The following is a 20,594-nucleotide window of genomic DNA, read 5'->3' on the forward strand; positions in this document are numbered from 1 at the left end:
GGGCCGGAGTTCCCTGGGACGGGTGGTCGCCGCCGCCGCCAGGCAAAGCAAACTTCAAAGGGACTTCTCCTGGGCCAAAAGCAGACAATTGCTTATCGGTTTAGGCAAATCATATCGCGACTTTTGCTTCCTCCTTCTTGCCAGCAATCCAGGTCCACCGACGTGCCTGCGCGACCGTTTTCCCCATTCTGCCCCTCCTCTCGCGATACCTCGTCTCATATTATTATGAGGTTAATGAAAAGACAAATTTTGAAAATAGGGACCATCGAATTCCAAACTGGTATCGATGAGATTTTTTGGGTTTTATCTTTTGCGATATTATTGACTATAAAGTGGAACGTGCATTGATAGCTGATCGAGTTGGTTTACCTGAATTTTATCTAATTTCTCTTTTCCAAAATATACTGGCTTCTTCTACGATAAAAAAAAAGATTTTGACTTAAGCATATCCTTAAAAAGTTCAGTCGGGACATTGGAATGTTAAAATAAGAGGGTATTCAAGTCCTTCTCTTGAAAGAAACACAACATCGGGGAGGGATAGGGAATGTGCAAATGGACCGGCCGTCGACTCATTAAACAAGGCGTTGTATTTAGTATAGGTGAAAACACCCGTCTCTGATGAAGTAAACCTAACAAAACACCAAGGATCCGATGGCTCCCTAGTAAGGTAAGGTTTGATTTCTTTTTTGGGTCAAAATAAAAAAGATGAAATTCATGATCCCTATAATGTAGGGATTCCTCCAAATTAGTGTAATTATCAAATTTACCCTCACATTTGATTTGTCGAGATGATTTTTTAGAGACGGACGAGGAAAAAGAATAACTGATTAATATTCCCAAGAAAACGGGAAATCTTTTGGTTATAACATAATGTAGGCAAAATAGTGCAATGCTCGACTTACTAAATCTATTTTAATAAAATTGGGTTGTTAAAAGTGATGTGAGCGTCACCCTTTAAAATAGATTCGAAAATGACCCGGAACACTTTTCTCTTGGTTATTTTGGTTCTCGGTACGTACACAACTTCATTGCTGCCGACAGTGCGTCGGCTTTAAACGGTAAAGGAGCTTCTTGTTCATTTCCCCTGCAGTCGTGGTTAAAAACATCGTTCCGAAACACCCAAGGTCGACGCAAAGGGGGAGCGCGCGGTTGAAATCGCATCGAAGGCAGTGTACTTGTCGAGGCGACCGGCGGCCGACGGCGCCAGAAAATCCCCTACTTCATTTATTAATGTAAAAAAAAGAAAAAAGAAAAAACCGGAAGGGCACCGACGTAAATTCAACGTGGAAGGTCAGACTCAGAGTGTGTTATATACACACTCACTCTCACCGATCTTCTTCCACATCACAGTCCCCTTTTCCCCACTTGCTTACGCCACCCAACCCCACCCACCTCCAGTACCTCCCCACCTTCCCATGGCGGACCCGAGCCCGAGCCCCGCCGGAGCCCCGACCCGGATCGACGGCAACGCCCTCGCCGCGAAGTCCCTGGCCCGGTTCGGCGTGGACGGGATGTTCGGCGTCGTGGGCATCCCCGTCACCGCCCTCGCCAACCGGGCCGTCGCCCGGGGCGTCCGCTTCATCGCCTTCCACAACGAGCAGTCCGCCGGGTACGCCGCCTCCGCCTACGGCTACCTCACCGGCCGCCCCGGCGTCCTCCTCACCGTCTCCGGCCCGGGCTGCGTCCACGGCCTCGCCGGGCTTTCCAACGCCATGGCCAACGCCTGGCCGATGGTCTTGATCTCCGGCTCCTGCGACCAGAAGGATTTCGGGAGAGGGGACTTCCAGGAGCTCGATCAGGTGGAAGCCGTGAGGCCCTTCTCGAAGTTCTCGGCGAAAGCGAAGGACATAAGGGAAATACCCAGTTGCGTGGCTCGGGTCCTCGGTCACGCGGTCTCGGGTCGGCCCGGCGGGTGCTACTTGGATCTTCCGTCGGACGTGCTGCACCAGACGGTGACGGAGTCGGAAGCGGAGAGCCTCCTGGACGAGGCCGAGAAGTGCGCGTTGAAGGAGGAGATACCGAACGTGTTGAGCGCGCAGATTGAGGGGGCCGTCGCTTTGCTGAGGGCCGCCGAGAGGCCGTTGATCGTGTTCGGGAAAGGAGCTGCCTTTGCGAGGGCGGAGGACGAGCTGAAGAAGCTGGTGGAGGTGAGCGGAATTCCGTTCTTGCCGACTCCGATGGGGAAGGGCCTTTTGCCCGACACGCACGAGTTGGCGGCGACCGCGGCGAGGTCGCTCGCGATCGGGAAGTGCGACGTCGCGCTTGTCGTCGGCGCGCGGCTCAATTGGCTGTTGCATTTTGGGGAGCCGCCCAAGTGGTCTCCTGATGTGAAGTTCATTTTGGTTGATGTGAGCAAAGAGGAGGTTGACTTGAGGAAGCCGTTTTTGGGTCTGGTAGGTGATGCTAAGAGGGTGTTGGAATTGATCAACAAGGAGATCAAGGATGACCCGTTTTGCTTGGGGAGGTCTCATCCGTGGGTCGAGGCGATTTCGAAGAAGACGAAGGAGAATGTGTCGAGGATGGAGGCTCAATTGGCGAAGGAAGTCGTGCCCTTTAATTTCTTGACCCCAATGAGGATCATAAGGGATGCGATTTTGGGACAGGGGAGTCCGGCGCCAATATTGGTTTCTGAAGGGGCGAATACGATGGACATTGGGAGGGCAGTGCTAGTTCAGACCGAGCCGAGGACTCGATTGGATGCTGGGACGTGGGGGACCATGGGAGTTGGGTTGGGTTATTGCATTGCAGCTGCTGTGGCTTCCCCTGACCGGCTCGTGGTCGCTGTCGAAGGTGATTCTGGGTTTGGGTTCAGTGCGATGGAAGTTGAGGTATGCTTTCTTCATAAGCCGTTGAATGGTGCTTGATTTATCTCTAGTCGTTACTGTCCATCGATTCTTCCATGATTTGGAGCGAGTGAGTTGCTTGTCTTGAATGATGATAGATGCATGTTTAAAGTGCCTATGCAGACTGCCATTAATAGGAACGTTCATATCCTCTATTTTGTAAAAATCGTTCTGTTTTGTTCAAATGTAGATGCCTGATGATCAGCATTTTTTCCTCATTAGCTGCTCGTTGTGCATGAGATATCAACATGAGCACCACGAGGAATGTGATATGCACGATTCTTATGTGTCAAAATATAGTTGGAGTGCCAAACAGCTAATGGCAATCCTCTCAGATTTGGCTGTAGGAGCACCTACAATGCAGCACTAGTCATGTTTGGATCCTCCCTTGGAAATCCACAATTAGGGGTTGAACATAAATTGACATCGAGCCACGCAGACGGTCTAGTTGTTTAAACTTAAATTTGGCGTTGATAGAAATTGTCTAAGTCAGCATAGCTACTTTGGTGACAGCACATAGCTATCAGGACATTAAACCATGCGAGTCTAAGCCCCGGCAATTAGACGAGTCCTAGTGGCAAAGAACTTTTGCCGGCTTAAAGTTTATAATTTAGGTATTAGTGGCAGCTTACATTTGCATGTAATGCCTGGGTTGATGTAGCTGTTGTTTTGTCATGTAATTCAGCTCTCTTTTGTTTTTGTGAGCTCTTTTTGTATTTGGGTCTAGCTTTGTGAGCTCTTTACATGTATGGGTTTGCACCCCCTTGGAGCAGTATAGTTTATCTTTTTACCTACAAAAGAAAGAACTTTTGCTGGCAGTAGCAAACTTTGGATGGGTGGATCTTCCATTTTCTGACCACGGTCAATCCCCTTATAAGTAATGGCAGGCTTGCAGGAACAACAGTAACAAATAGCCTTGAAGAACACATTCTAATGAACCATAATAGGGAACTAAAGTTACATTTCTTGACAAATGGTTGCGCATGTGTGAAACCTTCACACTATGCTTGCTTATCTACATGATGCATGGTTTGAGCTATATAACATGGACTTTCTCCAGATGCCTACCAAAGTGTTTTAGCCAGACTACACATTGAATATGGATTTCTCGAGTGATGTAGCATACTTTTTTGTCTAGTTTGCTCCTGGCTGCACATTGTTAAACAAACAGTCAGTTAGCATGCCCATATTTATTTAGATGACTCTGCATAGAAGGATCTATACCCGAACTTCTATTGGGCTTGTTGTACATCACTTTCGATCCTTCCCTAAATCTCCATTCCAACAATATGCGGAAAGAAACCTTGGGTAGATCTGATTTATTCATTTGGATGCATGAACATTTTGCATATGTATGGACTTCTGTCTCCTATTCTTCTACAAAGGAATTGCATGTGTATGCTCACTTCTTGTATCCTGTATTTGCAGACTTTAGTTCGATATCAGTTACCAGTGATTGTGATTGTTTTCAACAATGGCGGTGTATATGGCGGTGACCGGAGGACCTCTGAAGAAATCACCGGGCCCTACAAGGATGACCCTGCACCTACTTCATTTGTTCCCACTGCTGGATATCATACTCTAATTGAAGCCTTCGGGGGCACAGGTTATCTTGTTACTACACCTGATGAGCTCAAGCATGCTCTCTCGGAATCCTTTTCTGCTCGTAAGCCAACCGTGGTAAATGTGATTATCGATCCATATGCTGGTTCGGAGAGTGGCAGACTACAACACAAGAACTGACCAGTGTGGTATGTCCTCCTTTACATCCAGCTGTGCTTGGGAGAAAATATCTATCAAAAACCATTGCCTTGTGTGGTGTGTTCAGAGTGCACCATGTGATGCGACGATCTTTCATAGATAATTATCACCAAGCGCTGCTGGTGTGGAAATATGAAAAGGAGGCCATACTTGATCGATCAGTTCTTTCTTCGCACGTCTGGTATTTCAATTTACTCTCGCCTATAATGGCAATTGCAAAGTGATGGCCGGCGAGTTTTTGTATAGCCATGACTACTCGGCAGCGTCCTAAGAGGCGCAACAAGTTTTTCTTATATCTGGGCAGTAAGAAATGTAATATTTTGGTGGGCGTTAATTGTAGGAGTCTCGTGCTGTGTGGAACATTAGTCTGAACAATAAACTAGGAGTCAAATAAATCTATAGTGATGTGCAGGGTTGAAAACGTAGCTATTATGTACTCAAACCTGTTTTGTATCGATTGATTTATAGATTGATCTTCCGCTTTCTTTTGCTTGTCCACTCTTGTGAGTACCGCCCTCTTCCTGATTTCATTTGATTCTCCATTGGTTCTTAATCTATCCGGTGGAGATCTGACCGGTCCGATCAGTTTTAGCCGGGCTTTGCCTATCATCCATATATCGGTCAGAACATAAACTGGCCGTAATCTGGATGGTTAGACTGGCCTGGGTGTCGTGGCCAGAACCTCCTGTCTGCGCCCCTCAAGTGTAGTACACTCCTCAGTTTGCTTATCATAAGTAGTATCACTAGGAAAGGTGCTTCTCAACTCAAATGGTACATGGTGTAAACACCCATTGCTTCTGTGAAGCCGTCTTAGAGGCCTCTTGGCAGGGATTCGGTCTTAGATTGCTTTGGTGTGCACAAGGGGTGCTGTATATGCCCGGTTCCATGGAAGGTGAAGCCATGTAGATTTCCCTTTTTGGCAGTGCCTTGGGACTTTTATAGGGAAAAGTGTCAAAAAAGTCATAAACCTTTGACGTTAATACTAATTTAGTCTTAAACCGTTTTTTGGTGTCAATTCAGTCCTAAACATTTTGAATTTGTGCTAATTTAGTCATAAATTTTTTTTTGGTGTCAATTTAGTCCTAAACCTTTTGCATTGGTACCGATTCAGTTCTAAATTTTTTGTCTTTATGCCAATTCAGTCTTTCCGATCAATATTGGCCGGATTTTGTTGACGTGGACTCTGGTCGACAACCGGTTACTGGCTATGATGTGGACAACTTTTAATAATATTTTAATATTTTTTTGAATTATTTTTTTCTTTTTTTCTTTTCTTTTTTTTTTCCCTCTCCTACCTCCTTCCTCCAGCCGGTCGTCGGACCGGATAGAGGAAGGAGGGAGGGAGGGAAGGGGGAAAAAAGAAAAGAAAAAAAGAAAAAAATAATTCAAAAAAATATTAAAATATTATTAAAAGTTGTCCACATCATAGCCAGTAACCGGTTGTCGGCCAGAGTCCACGTCAACAAAATCCGGCCAATATTGACCGGAAAGACTGAATTGGCATAAAGACAAAAAATTTAGAACTGAATCGGTACCAATGCAAAAGGTTTAGGACTAAATTGACACCAAAAAAAAATTTATGACTAAATTAGCACAAATGCAAAATGTTTAGGACTGAATTGACACCAAAAAAAGGTTTAAGACTAAATTGGCACCAATGTAAAACGTTTATGATTTTTTTGACACTTTTTCCGACCTTTATATGCGTCCCTCAAAGTTCACGAGCTTAATCTCGCTGATTAGCTTTGAGCTTTATGCCTAAGTAAAATTAATCAAACATAAAGAAAGGCAAAGTATATATTACCACTAAACTCATCAAATCAATTTGGCTCGGCTAGTCAATTTGATAAAAAGAGATGAACGTATCTTAGTAAATTATTATCGACTTGCGGATATGTCATCATGGGATAAGCTTTTTATTAAATAGTCTTTACCTTTCTCTCGTGCCTCACATCGTTTCTTTATGATTTTGTCATATATTACTTAAAGAATTGTTCATTTAGAAACACCTCCAATGAAAAATATCGATCCTTCCGGTTAAATGAAATGGGCAAGTGGACAGTGATTTTGTATTAGCACGCTTTGTTTTTCTTGGTATACATATTCGATCAAGTACTATAACCAGATCAGTTTGTGCATGATCAAGTTTACTTATGAACACTTCGTCAGCATCGCATCATATATGAATGGGGAGGGCGGTGATTCCATCCCCTTTCATCTTGATGAGGCGCGGATACTAGAACTTGGGTGGTGGTCGTTAACCCTTACCAAGTGGTCAGTGATCAACCTTGCGCGGCAGTTGCAACGAGGGTACCCTAATCCTTATCGACGCTCGTTGAGTGTTGGAAGGAGCGCGTCGCCACCCCTCCACCCCCTCTCTCTGCGAGTCAAAATCATAACGTGAACTTTTGCCATCTCAACAATTTTCCAACAAGTAGAAGTGAACTTGATCGCACGCATAAAAAGGGTTTAGACCGGCGAAATCACAGAAAACTCTACGAGCAACGAGGGGAAGAGTACTGCATGTACGAAGCAAAGGGACAGCAAGTCTACATGCGTGCTATGTAGATGCAACTATATGGTCCTATATGTACTACACGTCGAGGTTCATGCAAAAAGAGCGAGTTAATGCAATGCATTGGTAAGAAAGATGAGGGGCTGAAGGTGATGACGGAAGATGAGAGAGCACAAAGGATCGAAAATTGCAGAGAATCTCCCAACATATTGCAATTTCACCATCTGTGCTCTCTATCTTCTGTCAACAACATCACCATCATTGCCTCCCCACCGTCTAACCACAGAGAGAGAGAGAGAGAGAGAGAGGGCGAGACTTTTCCAAGACAAACCATAGAGAAATAGTTGTTCTGTGCATGTCTTAACAGATGAGGAAAGACTCCATTTATAGAAACGAACTGATTCCAAGATGGTCTTTGTGTCTCTCTTGGGGTGCGCATATATTCCTTTGGATCGATCGAAATCGTGCTTGATAGGAGTCGAGATTCAAGCAGCCCGACCCTTTCCCATCTCATCGCCTCATGATTTCGACACTCGGACCAGATCATGGAATGGTGTTCTTTCATATTCCTGTCCCTAAAATTCATGAAGAGATGCTGTTGTATCATGGATGATGAGGATGGACTATTCATTACCCTCCATAATCTACAAAATAAATATAAGATTGCTCATCCCATCATGTACTCATTCTCTACGAAATTTCTCAGGTCTTCTGATTTAATGCGGTTCTACTCTTTCTCTACGTCGAATCTCATAGATTAGGCCAATGAACGACAAAATTTCGCAAAATTGTTTGATATTTTAAGGGGCCACGAGCATTCCACGGGACAAAAATAGTGGATGCCATGACAAAATATTGTGAGTCGGTCGAATCAATTACGTGACAATTCCTAAGCGATGAATGCGCTCATATGCGACACCATATTGCAAGGACAATGATGGAGGTATTAAGATTAATACTCGTCTACCGAATCGTTTTACTCTGCCTTTTGTATTGTACGTAATTATTTAAACCAGTGGATCCATCTAAAGACCCAACAAAAATCTATCGCATTACTACTTGGTTGCAATTTGATCGAATGAGTTTTGATATATCTAACAATATTCATTTTCCAATTATATACATGTATAACTGAAAGAGAGAAAGGGAGGGAGTGACCTAAGTGATGACAACCAAAGGGGTCCAAGTAGGATCGATACCCTCCACCGGTCATCACCCCTTGAGCTCCCCCATTCTCATCCCTGTGGTCGGAAAGGTTTGATAGAAATTTGATTGAGCATCACATTCTCATCCGCAATCTATCATGTGGTATAGTATTCTCTTCATCATATTGCAATCAAGTATATATTGGCTTCATCTCTTCACATTGTATGGTCAAATCGAAGCTGTTTTAGAACATGGCTAGTGAAGGTTGGATCTCTAAGTGGGACTTTGGGGAACGAATCGTATCATTTGACATTTGGGGTGTGTTTGTTTCGCAAATATTTCGCGATAAAGAGAAATGCGTTACGTGACAATCAGTTTCAAGAAAAATGGTTAGCTTTTATCAGTTTGGTAGAAGGTTAAACAGTGATAAGACTGCATCTCAAGATATAGAATGTAAAGAAGCTACAAGCTTTTATGGTAAGAGACTTATGATCTTTTCTATAACATTCAAAAATCCATTTTCCTAATTTTTAGTTGCGGTGTTTTTTCTTGCTGTAAAAGTCTTTACATTAAATTGTTTCACTGAAAAACGTTGACAAAGCAACGTTCAAAATATGGATCAATATGGAAACAAAGGATATGAAGGGTTCCCTATTGATTCTTGGACAAGAAATACAAATTGACGAGAAATCTAACGATATGAAAATCGGAGGTAATTGTGGCTAGCCTTTTAAAAAGGTACTGAAATAGAAAGATAATGGGAAGATGAAGTAAAACAACTAGTGTTCATTGATTAATTGGTGGTGTCTTACTCGAATTACAATCCTAATATTTATAGCTATTAAAAAATGGTTAGCTGAAATGGTTGGCCTCACGAGTGGACATGTGCTACACTCTTGATTCACCGATCTTTGCTTTAACTTTGACTTTTCTGTCTAGGGGAAAATTACCACAAAAGTCTTAAATTTATTGCAATTGTGTCAATTCAGTTCTAAATCTTTTTTTTAATCAATTGAGTCATAAACTTTTTGTATTTGTGTTAATTCAATTCAATCCATTCAACCAATTTTGGCCAGAAATCGATGACATGTAAGCTGGCCATCCTACATAGCACGGCTGACGTTGACGTGAACATTTTTAAATAGTATTTTAATAAATTTTAGAATTTATTTATTTATTTTTCTCTTTTCTTTTTCCTTTTTTTTTTTTTCTTTTTTTTGCCAATTAAGTCATAAACCTTTTGTATTTATGTCAATTCAATCTATCTAACCAATTTTGGTTGGAAATCTTTGACATGGATGCACCTGTCCCGCATACTAGACCAAATTTACATGGACATTTTAAAATTATATTTTACTAAATTTTAGAATTTTTTTATTTTTCTTTTCTTTTTCCGTTTTTCTTTTCTTTCTCTTTCCTTTTTACTTTTCTTTTTTTTTTTTACACAATTGAGTTATAAACCTTTTGTATTTATACCAATTTAATTCATCTACAATTTTTTAAATAATATTTTAATAGATTTTAATAATATTTTAATAGATTTTAATTGTTTTCCTTTTCTTTCTTTTTTTTTTCTTCCTTCTTCCTCTGGCCAATTGTCAAGGAAAAATAAAAGAAAAATAAATAAATAAATAAAAATTCTAAAAATCTACTAAACTATTTTTTAAAAATGAGCGCCAGTTACGCCACGTAGGACGACCGATGTCCATGCTAGCGATTTCCAGCTAAAATTGGCCAAATAACTGAATTGACACAAATGATAAAAGTTCAAGATTCAATTGGCCAAAAAAAAATAAAGTTTAAGAGTAATAGGTTTATGACTTTTTTGGTAATTCTCCCCTCTGTTGACTGAACCAAATTTCATTTATTGATTCATTTATCGACACTCGCGGCTCAACACTTAGTGCTGTTTGTCAGTAACTTCCCATCACCTTATCGATTGTTCGAGGTTGCCTACTAAAATGACTTAGTTAATTTCAATCTTGCCATGCCTTATTTTTTTTTTTTTGGTCGAAATCTTGCCATGCCTTACTCGGTCTTATTCAATCCGAGTCCATAGCCATGGACTTGGGCAATTTTGGATGTCAACATGACTTACCATTTTCGACGAGAGCACTTGAAAATCCGGAAAGTTAATTCGCGGAAAGCTCTTTCAAATAAACACAGCTTTACTTTATCGTTTTGGAGATATATATCAGAGGCGAGTGCGAGTCACTTTAACAACCTATGCATCTGCATACTGATTATGGTTTTGGAATTCTCCGTTATGTAAACAGTATTTAAAACAATACATTGAATTTCTTTCTTTTTTTTCAATCCCCGCTTAATTTGAAACTCTCGGTTCGTCGTCGACTATGGTCCGTTTTTAGGCCGAGGATTTCGTGGCTGGATGAGGCAGAGATCCAAGGAAGAAGGACGAGGGATTGATCGGTCCTAAAGTACAGGCGTGATATCATTGAGGGCAACATTCATTTGTCTTTAGAGCATATCTTAGATCAGTAGCAGCATGTCCGAGGCCTCCTGGTTTACGCATCTGTACCGATTTGTATGTTCGATGGATGATGAATATGGCATTCATTTGCGGAGCAAAATGATAGAAATGACCATCAAAAGAGAGTGCATTCGAAAGAGTTATCGATCAATGGGTGCCAAAAAAAAGGAAACTTATGATACAAAATCCTCTGTACAAAACCGAATTCTTTTGTTAAAGCACAGTTTTTCGTCCCCTCAACTCAAGATCTGCTGGTACCTATCAGTATCAGCGGCCTTGTAACATCTTCAAAGAACGAATCTTCTGATCCAATTCTGCATCCCCATGAGCTGCTATTCCGTGTTGTCCTTCGTGAGCAATCTGTCAAAGAACAATGAGCCAAGCAGGCGAACGTGTGCTTCGGCATATATGGGGTTAGAAAGACATTTTCAAGAGGAGATCATCGAAGTCTTTCGTAAACTAATCAAGAAAGCACCTAAATACATACCCCTTGGCATTTGGCGATTGAACAAGCACTACCTTGTTCAAACTCTCGGGTTGCACGGTCGCATCTCCGAGACGGTCGATGACGGTAGATGTAGAGACGGAAGGGAAAGGGAGGAGCCGCCGGAAATCATCGGAATGGGCGGCCTTGGGAAAAACTTAATCGAAAGAACTCACCAAACCGAGATCTCGATAACATCTTCTCTACGGTTTATCCCAAACCGCCCATTCCCACGACTTCCGGTAGCTCGAATCTCCCTTTCCCTCATCTCACTCATTCACTTCGTTTCTCTCTTCTTCTTCTTCCTCATTCTTCTTCTCTTACACTCGATCACTCTCCTATGCCAACTTTGTATGTGACCCTCAGCCCCAACTATGTCAAGAACAAGAGCGTCCTTCCCTTTTTATAGTACCCATGGCCAATGGAATCCGCTCCACTCGCCCACCTACCCCTCACGGCAGCATCTTTTGCGGATGTGCCCTCCCAAATATCCATATTTGCCTATACACTCCTACACTGTCGGTTTATTTCACTCGAGGAGTCGCTGTCGGCGGGCCTCTTCCATCCGTGCCACAGTCCTACTTAGTCATGGATCACGAAACGCTCCGAAATCTCTAACTTTACCCAAACGAGCGAGATACATTTAACTTAAGTCATCTCTCGTTCGTGTTATGTATAAGCATACGTTCGTACCGATTCAAGAAAACGCGCGCGACATTCGATAAGTCCTGCAAAGATTAACCCGCGATTCGCGATACCCGTCCGGCTCGAAATGCAATTCTCCATCCGAGACAAACATAGAGATCACCATGATTAGAGAGGGCGCAGCTTGACATCAGCCTAAGATCATCGATCGGGCACAGGAGCTTTTCCGATTTTCAAGTGGGGGCGGGGGCCGAAAGAGCAAGTTGGGAGTTTACGGGGGACCGAAGCTGAAGAATCGCAGAGAAAGTAAAAGTGATAAAAGACGCCTGCGTGGGTCACGAGTGGGACAACTGCGCCAGCTCTCAGCATTCGCTCTCGCAAAAGCTTCCAAATGCTCGGGAATCTTTTCCATGAAACGAAGCTAAAGTCCGTTTTCCCACCTCCTTTCTGAATTTGCTTTACAGCATGAGATTCCCAATGTCTCATCGCCTCTGCAAATCAGAGAGAAATGAAAAAAATCACATTTTTTTGCCCAGTCTTCCTTCCCATCATTCAATGGGAGATACAAACACAAAGTTCCGACTCAAGACCCGATGTACGTACGAGGGAAAGATTATTGGGGTTATCCATATCGATTGTGGAAATAGCTGTTAGTCAGTTTATAAGTGTGAAGGAAAGTCTCACATTATGAGCTAATTTTTGGGAGTAAAAGAGGTCCAAGACCACGTAACAATATGGTGATGCAATGTTCAACTTTGTTCGAGTTGAGGCAACCTTAGAAATCGGAAGACGCATCTTCCTTTGATTGCTCTCTTCTCCACTCGCAAAAGGATGCCTGACGAAATTCCCATGTTGATTAAAATATCGCGCAACACACGAATCTCCTCGAACTTAACATGGATCATCTAAAAGTAACTTTAGCTTTTGGATCCGATTCAGCTCACACCTAACCAGAGAGCCAACCCGAATTGACTTCTCAAAAAAAAAAAAATCCAAATCGAGCCAACAATCCATCTCTTTCTTCTTTGATAATATTTCGATTTCTACCTTTTTTTTAGCGGGTCAGTTTCCACCCACCTCCACGACGGGTTCACCTCCCCAGTTTCTATCTTTTTTGTACAACACCCAATTTTTTTCCTATGGAGGAAAAATTGGGTATAATGTCGAAAATTAGAGGAAGGAAAAGGACCCAATATTTCAAAAAATCGTACCTCGTGGCTCCTGACATAAGAGAGAAGAATAAAAGCCGCCCGACTTTTTTGTTTTTGCCAATCTTTTTGGCACCGCCAATGAGGAACGTGATACATGTGGACAGCGTTAGGGGCACGCCAGACTGACGAAGTGCCTCCCTCTCAGGAATATCAATATTGGGTTTTTCCTATGAATAAGACCGAATTTGAATATATATATAAAGTTAGGCACAGGCACTTCGACTGACATGGACATGAGCATGCGTACGGATATTCTTAAGGTGGTGGGAATAAAGTCGAGATTAATAATGTGAGATATTTTCGGCTCTCGTTCACCATGCATATGGTTTGGATTGAGTTTTTTTAGTTTTTGCCTAATCAATTCCATTGAGATGCAAAACCCTTTGAGATGGATCGCTAAATTTCCCGCGGTGACTCCAGTTGATTGTAGTCGATTCGAGTTGGAAATATTTTTTCTTCCGGCGGTTGGATAACTTATGTTTCTATCCATCCATATTAGTTTACAGTTATTGAAATATTGTCACACGTTACTTTTTATATACGTATGATTGCCCTCCACCTAATAAGTTTAAGCTTTTGGGTTAAACTTTTCAATATGGTATTGGAGCCGGCAATTTTCCTTTTGCGTATGTGTGTTCACCCCCCTATCAGTCAAATTTCACGTATAGGCCTTAATCCGACTTGCACGTGAGAGAAATGTTGAAATATTGTCACATACCGCTTGACAACAAGTCTTGTATGCTCTTGATATATATGCAGTTTCCTTTTACCTAATAACTTTAAAATTTTGGGTTAGATTTTTTAACGACGTTTCTTGTTTTGTCCTCACTAGAGGAGATAAGGTCAACACACGTTAATATGGAACAAATTGTCAGCTCAAATATTTTAGCTTGGGATAATTGCTCAAAAAGTTCGAAACCTATTATACGGCGGTCAATTTAGTCCTAAACTTTTTGACTATTTACCAATTTAGTTCTAAATCTTTCAATTGTATCAATTTAATCATAAACCTTTTGAAGATTTACTAATTTAGTCATAAACCTATTATTTAGATAATTGACCGGAACGACTACATTGCTAAATCATTAAAATATTTAGGACTAAATTGGTACAATTAAAATATTTAGGACTAAATTGACAAATCGTCAAAAAGTTTAGGACTAAATTGGCACGATTGAAAGATTTATGACTTTTTGGGCAATTTTCCCTTTTAGCTTTGAAGATCTAGATCAAGTGATCCATAAAATTGGTTTTACAATTAGGAGAAGGATACATAATTGCATTTTTTGAGAAGTTTAAAAAAAAGCCCCCCAAAAAAAATCCTAAATTCAAGTTTCTCGCTCTCTCTCTCTCTCAATTAAGAGAGAGGATGTCGTGGTGATTGCGACGCCAATGTGCAGCAACAATTTTATTCACTTTTTACGTTCACATCGACACAACATGTCAATTGTGATGATCAAAATTTGTTTGAGGAAGAAGAGAAATAATGGTTAGCTTTGGCAATCGAGCTTTTACATCCACATCGAAGAGGAGTGATTCACCAAGAAAGGAATTTCAAGCAAAGCAAAAGGAAAGGAATTAAATGAGTTTGGCAACTTTTCCTACCATGCACTTGTGGATCGTGGTCATGGCTGATTGCATGAACCGTAAATCGTGATTGCTATATCTGCCTATCCAGCGGTAGCTAGGTGAAACTCACGTTGTGTCAATCTTTACTACCCGAGATTCCCTAATTCCTTCTCTATTTTCGTCTTTCCGAGAGGGAGGGAATACGGGAGGTGACACTCTCGAGGGTTCTTCCCCCTATTTTTTCTTCCTTGAGCCTTTTAAGGACTTGCTCAGGTTCAAAAAAATGGTTAGCTTTGGCAATCGAGCTTTTACATCCACATCGAAGAGCGATACACCAAGAAAGGAATTTCAAGCAAAGCAAAAGGCTTGTGGATCGTGGCCGTGAATCGTGGATCATGGTCGTGGCTGACTGCATGGATCGTGGATCGTGGCTGTGGCCGAGTGCACGAGCCGTGTGGATCGCGGGATATATTTACCAATATTCACTGAACAAGTAAATCGAATTAGTGTCGATATTTTATAGATTTCGAATTGGATGTTCATGGAGTAAACAGGCCCCTCTGGGCAGGGCACGGAGCGTGGTAATAGGAAGAAATCTTGGCTGGACCCCATCTTGCACCCCGAGCCAAAGGGCAAATCTATCCACGATCTCTGTGCATGCCAGAGAATACGACATTCTAACCACATAGGCGCGCGCGGACAAGAGGCGGTGGTTCAAAAGTCCCAGGCGAGTGTTGTCCTTTCCCGATCGACTTCCATCGCTTCAAATCATGTGATCCCGCGTTATTCGAACCAGAGTGATAAACGACGTCCGACATACCCAGGAATGGTTCTAGTCTTGTCGACGCTAGAGATAATGTCCGGAGCGTGGGAGTCGGCAGTCGCATCGACATGGATTTGTTGGAACGGCGAGGGGGAGCGGAAATGGCCCAGCGTCGAGGATAATTGGCCTGTAAAGTGCGGTCCGTCACAAGAGAGTCCGGCCCTAACCGACCGAGATTGTTAATGACACGGCTAAGTGTTGGAGCAAAGAAATCGATAAAGAGAGGAGAATAGATGAAACGGGCAGGGTGTAATCTTCAAAGGTCGTGGACGTGATATAACCGTTAAAGAAGTGGAGGCAAGCAACCATTAGTTAGTGGGACTAACATAACTGTCCGTTAGTGGAGTGGACCTTGGATGCAATTGTTAAAGGTGGTAACGGTCGAAAAAGTGGAGTCAATGCAACTATGATAAAAGTCGATGATTTTGTGGATAACCGTTTGTAGTTAAGTAATGCTGAATCATAAGAGCCATATATAGAATGTGTAATTTTCTTAGTAACCGCTGTTAACTGTCGATTGTAAGCTATACACAAAACTTACAATTAATCAAAGAGCGCAAGTTCTTCATCTTTATTTCGAGTTTACCTTTACATTCTAGTACCCTTTATATGGCTAGCAACGATTTTTTTTTTTCGACATAACTTTTCGAGAGAAATCCTATGACAAACATGAAATTACAGAAAAAAAAATAGGAGAAATTAATCTATTGGACCACGTCTCATGTTATCTGTCATGTTGCAACAAGTTTGAGATGGCAAAACTTCGGGAGCGCATATCTTATCAGTCATGCATCTTTTTTCGATTCCACATTACTTTCGAAAGGAATCTAATGAAAATCCCAGTTGCAATAAGTTTAAATTTCTCATCAATTACATTTCCTATCCAAGAATCAAAAGGACCTTTCGCACCCTTTGTCAATTTGCTTATCAATCCACATTTTGAAAGATGTTTCATTGACTTTTTCGGTGAAAGAAGTCTCAAATAGTGACACTAAGTTTGACCGACCTAACACCAAAAGGTGAATTTATTCCACAAGAGGTTAGAGCCTTGAAGCAAGTACTCAATACGAGGGAGTTCCATGCCTTTATATCCAGTGGGTAGTGGGTCTCACATGGGCTACTCATATACGCCATTAGATCCAATAGTCCAAATACACATTAATATAATAACACACTCACCAAATAATTTTTCAGAAATGTGGTACCAACCATGGCCAAATCTTAGATTGAAGAAGTAAACTGGGTGTGATTCCCACTCGACTTCAATATATATGAGAAAAGAACAATGTTAGATATGTTAAAATCAATGATTATTACGATGTCACGTACTTGCATGGACTATGGACTAATAGGATTCAGTTCTTTAAATGGATGTGTACATTTTTGTCACTTGCCATAGCATGATATAATAATTTTGTAAACTAGCCTTACTGAGCCGACCACAAAAAAATTAGCCTCAGTATACCTAATATAATTCTTGGTAAAAGATAGGATAAACATTTGAGCCGATCCCAAAAAATAGAATATGTATCTTTTTATTAGAAATATCACGAAACTATTATTTTCATTCATTAAATGCTTAAATATTAAATTATACTTTCATTTAGCAATTTAACTTTTCGCTTGGGAGTTTCTAACACGTTTGATTGATGACAAGGAAGCGCTCACTTAGGAAACCAAATAAAAGAGGTATTCATTTTCTGACGAAGTCATATGGAAATACCATAAAAGTTGCTTTCAAGTCTGTTGGCCACGGTGGATCGGGATCCGGAGTACATAGAATGGTAGAAGAAAGAAAAAGAAACCAACCAATGATAAATAGTGGATCCACACTTCGCGATTTTGCTAACGAATTGACATATACTCAAACGAGCATCTCACTGATGATGGCAACAGCTTTCGAGAGGGGAGAGGGACAAGGGACAACTAGCTTGAACTGAAAGTAACGTACTCCGTGTGTAACAAATTGTCGTCATCATTACAAAACCCCCAGACTTTGGGTGGGTAAATGGTTGGTTAAGTTGGTCCCTGTACCTCAACCAACCAACCAACCATAGGTCAACAACATGCAAAATCACAGTAACAGCAAACAACCAAATACGTCTTACCATGATAGCTATATGTGATGCATAGTAAAATCCAATTGAAAAGTTTTGTCTTAATCTCTTCAGGCTAAATCTCATCTATATATATCCACCTGGATATATCAACCGAATTTAGTTTGATTTACCTCTTTTTACCATCTTTTATTATCCTCTCGAGTTGTTATTTGTGGGTTTGATCAATTTCTTTCGGGGAGTTTTTATGTACATAACCAAATCAATGGAGAAATTAATGAATGCAAATGACATCTGGGATCAACGTGAAGCCAGCATCATCTCCTGCTCAGTGAGGGAGTGACGGAAGTGGCACCTGTGGCCGTAGGGACACATGTCGCCGGCTAGGACCATCCTGCAGACCTCAGTCTTGTAACGTGGGTGCCTGATCACCGGACGCAGCTCGGAAATGCCATGCGCGAACTGGCAGTGGTCGCCGTACGGGCACGCGCCAGTCTCCTGCCACTTGTTGCACAGCTCCGTCTTGAACATCCCCTGGCTGAACACTTCGAACTCCAATGCCTCCTGCTCTTTCTTCCCACCTGGCACATACACGCGCTGTTGCACCTGCACACACGAACTCTCCTTCCTGAGATAATGCCATCATCAATGACAATTTCAACCAAGATCGTACGTAAACGAGAGTGGGAAAATCAGAGTTCAAATGGACGAGAAATCTACGAAGGCCAAAAAGAACGTAAAAAATAAAAAAATGTATATGGAGGACGCGAAGATGCTCCGGCTTCAACCATATTATACGATGAAAGCGACAATCAAACCACTGCACATGAGAAGAAGAGATCCCGTACGTTGCAATTCGTTACAGAAAAAAGAATTGACGAAATTCGATCAGCGAAAAGGGAGAAGAAAACCGCGATTATTCTGATACAAACAACAGCGAAATCATTATTAAATTTGAATGCAATCACCAAAAAGCAAATGAATAGGAGACGCGAGCTTAATCGACAGAGACTGAAATTGACCGATATCAACTCGTTCAGCAAAATGATCCGAGAATATAATTCAGAGACGCACCACAGCGTGATCATGATACAAAAAATATTCATATAGCGCAGCAAATGAAATATGAGACGCCACTTCAATCAATAGAGATTGAGATCGACCGATCAAACAAGGAAGCGCAATTTCACAGATCGATGGACAAATTGCGAAGAGTATATGGAATCCAGAGAACAAACTGACCTTTGGAGGCTCCTGTGTTCTTGGCATGCGGAGTTGACTCACCGGTCGACTCGAGCGGCTGTTGCTAGCAGCAGGCTGGTTCAGTTTAAGGTAGCCGCTGGACCGAACCGATATACTCTTCGGTAGCCAAACTCTCTCAGGATTACTCGGCTCATATCCGCTCTGATCCATGACACTCGTCGGACTGTAGCTGCAAACGTCTTCGCCGGAGAAATCTGATCCCGTAGCATTAGCATCAGAGAGACCGAGACGGCGGAAGCAGCTTTCCAGAGTGCCCTGCGAGGGCAGGTTAAGGAGCTTTACGAGCTCGGAGTTTGACAAGCGAAGCCGCGCATTCTCGCGGCGCAGCGAGTCGATCTCTTCCGTGAGGTCGTTGAGGTGAGCGCGGCAGAGATCGTAGTGATCGCGCAGCTGCTGGTACTCCAGAACGAGGCGAGCTTGGTTGAGGCGGTGCTCTATGGCGACGGTGCTCCTGGCGGTTGCGTTCTGGTTGTTGTCGGAGGAGGCGGATGAGCACAGAGACGGCGAAATGAGCGCGGAGCTCGAGCGAGGCGATTTTGGCGGGAAAATGGAGTGGTACAGCGCGCTGAAATTGGCCGCGAACTGTTGGTTCAGCGGAGAGCTCGAGGATTGAGCGGGAGGAGGCGAGTTGGGCGCATGCGGCGGCGGCGGCGGCTGCTGCTGCTGCTGCTCCGGCGAAGTCGAGGAGGTGGTGGTGACGGTTGGATCCGACTGAGGCGAGGCGTCCTTTTCCATGTGCCTCGAACTTGCTGCCAACAGAGAGCAAAAACTACATTCAGTTACGGGAGAGGAAGTTCGTCCGCCGAACGATCGCGTCGAAACAAACCGACACTCGAACGGTCTCCGCCTAGCTACACTCGTCTCCTCTCCGCCACCTTCCTCATTCAAAATCCTACCGAATCGCGAACAATCGCCTTCAAAGCAAAAAAAGCAAGCCCGACGGAAGCACGGGAACCGCCACAAAAGAGATCGAACGTGCACCTCTCTCACACCGAATCATCATCGCTCCGGCCTCGAAGAACGATTCGAAATCTCAGCACGATTTCGACGACGGAAGCTAAGCTACATCAAACGGACGCGCAGATCAATCGACGAAGACGACCGAACTCAATCTAACGCAGGCATCCAAAAACGCGAGAATGCAGGACGCATAGATCAGGCCGAGAGTAGTAATCCACAAGCTACACAATCCGCGAGAACCGAAGCGGAAGATTGCGTCAACAATGGAGAGCGAGCCTCACCTGGTTCAGCGCGGGGAAGAGAGAGAGAGGGGGAAAGAGAGCAACAGAAATGGAAGTCGGAGGAGCTGCTTTGTAAGGTATAGGCAGCGCGCGGGGAGAGAAGGAAGGAAGACGAAAGCGATCGGGTGCTCTCCGGCGCAGGGGGAGCGCCCGCGCTCGCGAGCTCAGGATGTTCACGCGGGGGGCTCAGCTGACTCCACGTGGAGGGACGCCACTGGCCAGCAAGGCAGCCAAGGAGGGGGGTGGACACGTCGGCACCGGGCAAAAGATTTTCCCGCCAAAGGGACAGAGAGCGAGAGCGCCCGGAATCCCCAAAGACCGTTTTAGAGAGAGAAGGCAAAGCTGCTTGAGGCTCAAGCCAGCTGGGGCTAGAGAGAGAGAGAGATAGAGAGTCGGTTCGATTTATATACGGGGATGGACCGGCGGCATGTGAAAGGGGACGCATGAGGTTGGTTAATAGGTGGTTGTTGGTCAGACGAACATTTGGCGTGGAACGGAAGTGATGGGAACGTGCGGTGCGAGGTTGGGGGTTTGTTGCGTCGTCT

The 20,594-nt window shown here is 43.1% G+C and overlaps 2 protein-coding genes across 2 annotated transcripts; one reads left to right on the top strand and one right to left on the bottom strand.

Moving 5' to 3' along the window:
* The first annotated feature begins 1,389 nt into the window (after positions 1-1,389).
* On the top strand, positions 1,390-5,089 carry LOC115681395 (2-hydroxyacyl-CoA lyase). Its single transcript, XM_030605329.2, has 2 exons — positions 1,390-2,828; positions 4,272-5,089. The coding sequence occupies exons 1-2, from the start codon at positions 1,416-1,418 to the stop codon at positions 4,584-4,586; spliced, it is 1,728 nt and encodes a 575-aa protein (XP_030461189.2). The 5' UTR covers positions 1,390-1,415; the 3' UTR covers positions 4,587-5,089.
* Positions 5,090-17,419: 12,330 nt separating this feature from the next.
* LOC115681424 (zinc finger CCCH domain-containing protein 14) lies at positions 17,420-20,294 on the bottom strand. The gene is made up of 3 exons (XM_030605369.2): positions 20,050-20,294; positions 18,788-19,557; positions 17,420-18,151 (listed from the first exon to the last, which is right to left on the bottom strand). The coding sequence occupies exons 2-3, from the start codon at positions 19,541-19,543 to the stop codon at positions 17,846-17,848; spliced, it is 1,062 nt and encodes a 353-aa protein (XP_030461229.2). The 5' UTR covers positions 19,544-19,557; positions 20,050-20,294; the 3' UTR covers positions 17,420-17,845.
* Positions 20,295-20,594: the final 300 nt, after the last annotated feature.

The sequence above is a fragment of the Syzygium oleosum genome, unplaced genomic scaffold, assembly GCF_021117445.2.
Source record: "Syzygium oleosum isolate NSW1041296 unplaced genomic scaffold, Sole_v2.1 Sole_v2.48, whole genome shotgun sequence".
In the NCBI taxonomy this organism is placed as follows: Eukaryota; Viridiplantae; Streptophyta; class Magnoliopsida; order Myrtales; family Myrtaceae; genus Syzygium; species Syzygium oleosum.